General features: G+C 45.5%; 1 protein-coding gene across 1 annotated transcript; it reads left to right on the top strand.

The window, feature by feature from the left end:
- Window positions 1–735: 735 nt before the first annotated feature.
- Window positions 736–4,495, top strand: TENT5C (terminal nucleotidyltransferase 5C). The gene is made up of 2 exons (XM_088531307.1): window positions 736–762; window positions 3,215–4,495. Exon 2 carries the CDS (start codon window positions 3,241–3,243, stop codon window positions 4,411–4,413), a length of 1,173 nt encoding a protein of 390 aa, XP_088387433.1. The 5' UTR covers window positions 736–762; window positions 3,215–3,240; the 3' UTR covers window positions 4,414–4,495.
- The last annotated feature ends 575 nt before the right edge of the window (window positions 4,496–5,070 follow it).

Below are 5,070 nucleotides of genomic sequence, written 5' to 3'. Positions count from 1 at the left end.
TGACTATCCAACTGATTGATTCAGTAGGTAGAGATGGGTGTCATTGCCTCCTAGATTTCATGAAACTCATAGCAATATGGACAGAGGCTCGCAGAAACCCTTCTGTTGTTTGGAAGGAGGATTTCGCCTTTGGCAGGTGCACTGTCAAATTCAGTCCATCTTCCCGGCCATGCCCCTCCCGCAGCACTGTTTCACCCGCGCTAGGAAGCGCTTGAACCACCGCGGGCGCTGGGGGAGCCGCAGAAGCTTCACTCCGCAGGAGCTCCTCTCAGCACTGGGCGTTCCAGGACAGGACGGGCTCCTCCGGCCGCCGCTATCGGCGCAGAGGAAAGAGGCAGCGGGCAGGACCTATACGGCAGGCGCGGGGAGAAGGGGCGTGCAGGCGGCCTTTACCGTGGTCGGCCATCCCCGTCCCGTCCCGATTAGTCCCCGCCGAGGACAACGGCCAAAGCCGCCCCCCGCTCCCGCCAGCGGGGAAGCAGGCTCTGCAAGGAGTGGGGCAGAGAGGGACGGGGACGGCCCCTCTCCCGCAGCAGCAGTGGCGGGGTGCCGCCCCACACCGCGCCGCCAGTCAATCGGCGGCGACTACCTAAGGGCTCGGGGTTGCCGCGGAAGGGCTCTAGGGAGCAGGGCGGGGGGCGGTGCCGGAGAAAGGGGGCGGAGCTGGTTCGCGCGGGGCGATAAAAGGACCGTTAGGGGGGCGGGGAAAGTCGCGCGTGTGGCTAGCACGGTCGGTCCGGGGTTGTGCGGCTGAGCTAACCGGTGAGCGGCTCGCGGTCCTGCGTGGCAGCCGCCCGCCTTTGGGGAGGTGGGCGGAGCTGCGTGGTGGTCGCCGCGCGGCGCTCCTTCGCCGGGCCTGCGGCTGAGTAGCGGGGCCGGAGCTCTTTCTGGGTGGGGGTTTTGGCCTCAGGGGTAAGCTGCTCCAAGAGGCCGGCCTCGTGGTGACGGGGCAAGGGTTAGCCGAGCTGGCTGGCCGTGCTGAAGTCGGAGTTGTTGCGTGTCAAGGTGTACGCCCTGGTAAAGGGAGGAAGAAATTGCTTGGAAGTGAGTTATATGACACAAAGAGGAAGAAAAGTGAGGGCTCTCTGGATACGGCGTGCCTATGGTTCAGGGAACAGATCTAATCATGAAAACATATATTTAAAAGTTCTGCTAAGCTCTGTTTATTTAATAGCAGATACAGTCAGTGTTGGGATCATGTATTTAACATCTGGTTTGCAAGTTACCCACTTTGCTGAAAGAAAAATTAAGTGGTGCAGCAGTGAGACACTGGAATGGGGCTGTTGCATATAATTTGGGAATATACCTTGAGGGCTTGTAGATAATGTAAATATAATAATCTATAATGCTGTAGTGACTAAAGGTTGGTGCTTTTTACCTGATGTGCTAACTGAAACTTGTCACTGATACTACAGCAACGAAAACACTCTTGCTCCTGAGAGCATTTTTTAAAGAATACTAAATCTTCCTGTCCTTCAATACCTGTTGAATTTAAGTCCAGGTATGTAATACTGTAGTGCAATAGAGTACTGTTTGCTGCAGGTACAGTCATATAAACTTAGAAGCTGTCCAATTACGTCTTGTAGGAAAGCAAGCTCTATGAAGGAGCAAGATACTTGGTCATGGCAAAGGCTGTTGAAGTTATCCTCCCTCTTTCTGTCTTTGATTTGTGTATTTCACCTATGTGAAGCTGCAGTACTCTTGAGAGTTGATAGTAGAAAAAGTGCTTATCTTCTCTTCAAAAATGTCTTCTTTTGAGTAGAAAAACATCTGCAAGTAACAAATCTTTAGAGATTGGAAACTATTATATTCAGTATATATGAGTGCAGATAATGTAACAGAGCAGCTTCTGTTCAGGGATATAAATTACTTCCCAAGGAATACTTAATCTTATTACCTATCTGATTTAGGATTTGACTAGCCTCTGTGGAAAAGATGACAAGTCAAAGGAGCTGTTTACAAGTTAAAAACTGGAAAAAGGTTTGAAATATTATAGTAGCAGCTCTATCTTGCCTAAAATACTCTGTGCTCTAGGTTAATGCATAATATGAAGATGTGGTTGGAGTTTGAATAACTCCTGGTAGGCAAGAGTTAATGACCTAAAGTTTGCATAGCCTGCCCTTGGCAACTGCCCATGCAGTCCTTCCTAGTACTTGAAGCAGAAGGTGGGGCCTCTAAGTCTGCAGCTGTCAAAAAGCACCTGGTCGTAACAGAAACCTGGAATGCTTAAAAAGGAATAAGTGTATTAACAGTGGCTGAGCTTGCATGATTGTAGAGCATATTAAGTACATACTCCAAAACACAAGCACTTAAATGCAAAATAGGGGTCAGTTCAGCTACAGCAAGGCTACTCTAGAAGTTTAGAAGAGGTTGTGATGGTCTGATCACTGATGTTTTTAACCTACTAAATGTTGAAGTATAATAGTGTTTTGTGTACCTTGCTCTCATCTGAATGCATGCCAACTCTTAACTAGTACCTGTTTTTTCTTCCACAAGGGAGCAAAAGCCAGTACAAATATGAATATTTTCAAAAAAGGTAGTCTGATTACACAATATCTGAAGAAAAAAGCACTTGCTTATAAAGAGTGGAATGTGATTGAATGGTTGTAGCTGTTATCTGACTTTATAGCTGAAATCTTGTCCAGGATGCTGAAGTGCTGTAGTTTTTTGTAGGATCAAGGTAAACTTAGCCTTTGACTGTTAAACATCTACTACTTTTGATATGAAAAAATGTGTGAGAAGGAAGAAGCGCTTATGGTATTGTTGAAGTGTTTTTTTAGTGGGTTAGATGCTTCTAATCTCCAAAACTTACATTTGAATGTCTTCAGGTGCCATGTTAGTTGGGGACAATTTGGGCTTTATATTTAAAGAAACAGATTTAACTCTTAGAAGTGCTCTGTGCTTGCAATTCTCACTGGCTTCAGCTGGTATTGTGGATGCCCTTGAAACTTCAGGCAGAGTTAATGTATCATCTTCATTGAGACTTTCGTTTTGAAATAAAAGCAAAGCTGCAGAGCTTACTTCAGAAAGACATATGACTAAATCCTGTGCATACAATACTAGACAGGGGAAAAGGCTTACTGTTAAGAATTAGACTGTAGACTTTTCTTTCTAATTCTCTGTTTATGCAGACAGAATAACAGAACAGCAGAACATAGCATGCATATCCAGGAAGTGTAAATAAGGTCTGATTTGTTGTTTCCTTTTCCTACAGTTTCTTTGGAGAAGAAAAGCCTTATAATGGCAGGCAAAGGAAGTGATACAGACTGCATGTCATGCAGTGTTCTGAACTGGGAGCAGGTCAGCCGCTTGCATGAGGTTCTTACAGAGGTGGTTCCAATCCATGGACGAGGTAACTTCCCAACACTGAAGATAACTCTGGCAGACATTGTTCAGACTGTTCGGAGTAGGCTCTGTGAGGCAGGCATTGTGGTACATGATGTCCGTTTGAATGGCTCTGCAGCTGGTCATGTCCTAGTCAAGGATAATGGGCTGGGATGCAAGGACCTGGATCTCATTTTTCAAGTTTCTCTTCCAAGTGAGGCAGAGTTTCAGTTGGTTCGAGATGTGGTGTTGCGATCTCTCTTGAATTTCTTACCAGAAGGAGTAAGCAAGCTAAAAATCAGTCCAGTAACACTGAAGGAAGCGTATATCCAGAAGCTAGTAAAAGTGTGCACAGAGTCTGACCGCTGGAGCTTGATATCACTTTCTAACAAACATGGTAGAAATGTGGAGCTGAAGTTTGTAGACTGCATAAGAAGGCAGTTTGAGTTCAGTGTGGATTCCTTCCAGATCATACTGGATTCCCTGCTCTTCTACTATGACTGCTCAGAAAACCCCATGTCAGAGCATTTCCATCCAACTGTTATTGGGGAGAGTATGTATGGAGACTTTGAGGCAGCTTTTGATCACCTCCAGAACAAACTGATAGCTACCAAAAATCCTGAAGAGATCCGAGGTGGTGGGCTTCTAAAGTATAGTAATCTCTTGGTACGAGACTTCAGGCCCATGGATAAAGATGAGATCAAAACATTAGAGCGCTACATGTGCTCCCGGTTCTTCATCGACTTTCCAGATATCCTGGATCAGCAGCGCAAGCTAGAGACCTACCTCCAGAACCACTTCTCCAAAGAAGAGAGGAGCAAATATGACTACCTCATGATTCTGCGCAGGGTGGTAAATGAGAGCACAGTGTGTCTCATGGGACATGAGCGAAGGCAGACTCTCAACTTGATTTCTCTGCTAGCACTCAAAGTATTGGCAGAACAAAACACCATCCCCAATGCCACTAATGTCACCTGTTATTACCAGCCAGCACCTTATGTTAGTGATGTAAACTTCAGCAACTACTATCTTGCAAATGTTCCTGTTCCATATAGCCAGTCCTACCCCACCTGGTTGCCTTGCAATTGAGCATCTCCCGTGAGAGTTCTTGAATGGAAGCTACTGAAAGTAAAGATGATGAATGTACATAGACAAGTAATAACTGCTACTGGGGTGGGGAGGTCTAATGGGAATATACAGCTTGCTTTGGACTGAATTTCCTGGTGTGTAGTAGAACTACACAACCAAGTAACTTTGTAAGAGCCTTTCAGTATGCCTCTGCAAATGCCAAGAAACTGTCTTGCCTCTTCATTGGGGAAAAGAGAACCACTAACTGAATGAGGAGCAGTTACAAAACTTGGTACTCATCCTGGAAACAGCTATAAAATGCTCTAAGTACAGCATAACATGAACAGTGTTAGTTAATAGAAGATAAACTAAAATGTCTTGTGCAGGAAAAGATGGCTCTCTGGAATAGTAAAAAACACTGCTCTGTTGCCTAACCTCTATTTTTATAACTTCTCAATCTAAGCTGTCCAACTTGCTGTTGAAAAAAATCATGTAAAAGTGAGTCAGCCTGTCATACCTGGGCTGTTTGTGCTTTTTCTGGTTGTATAGAACTAGTAACTGCACAGATGCTGCCTGTTGTTTAGGGGGCCTCAAGGTTATTTCCTGTAGTGCATGGGGATATATGGACCAGCCTCAAGTTCAAGATTATTTTCTTGGGAATTGAAGATGAATTAGCAA

Source organism: Tinamus guttatus, unplaced genomic scaffold (genome assembly GCF_059628265.1).
Source record: "Tinamus guttatus ecotype Peru unplaced genomic scaffold, ASM5962826v1 Tinamus_guttatus_pri_ptg000404l, whole genome shotgun sequence".
Taxonomy (NCBI): Eukaryota; Metazoa; Chordata; class Aves; order Tinamiformes; family Tinamidae; genus Tinamus; species Tinamus guttatus.
The sequence above is the reverse complement of the archived record's forward strand: the minus strand, read 5'-3'. Positions and strand labels throughout refer to the sequence as shown.

Coding starts and splice junctions, on each gene's coding strand:
- TENT5C (XM_088531307.1), top strand. CDS start 3,241: ATGGCAGGCAAAGGAAGTGATACAGACTGCATGTCATGCAGTGTTCTG.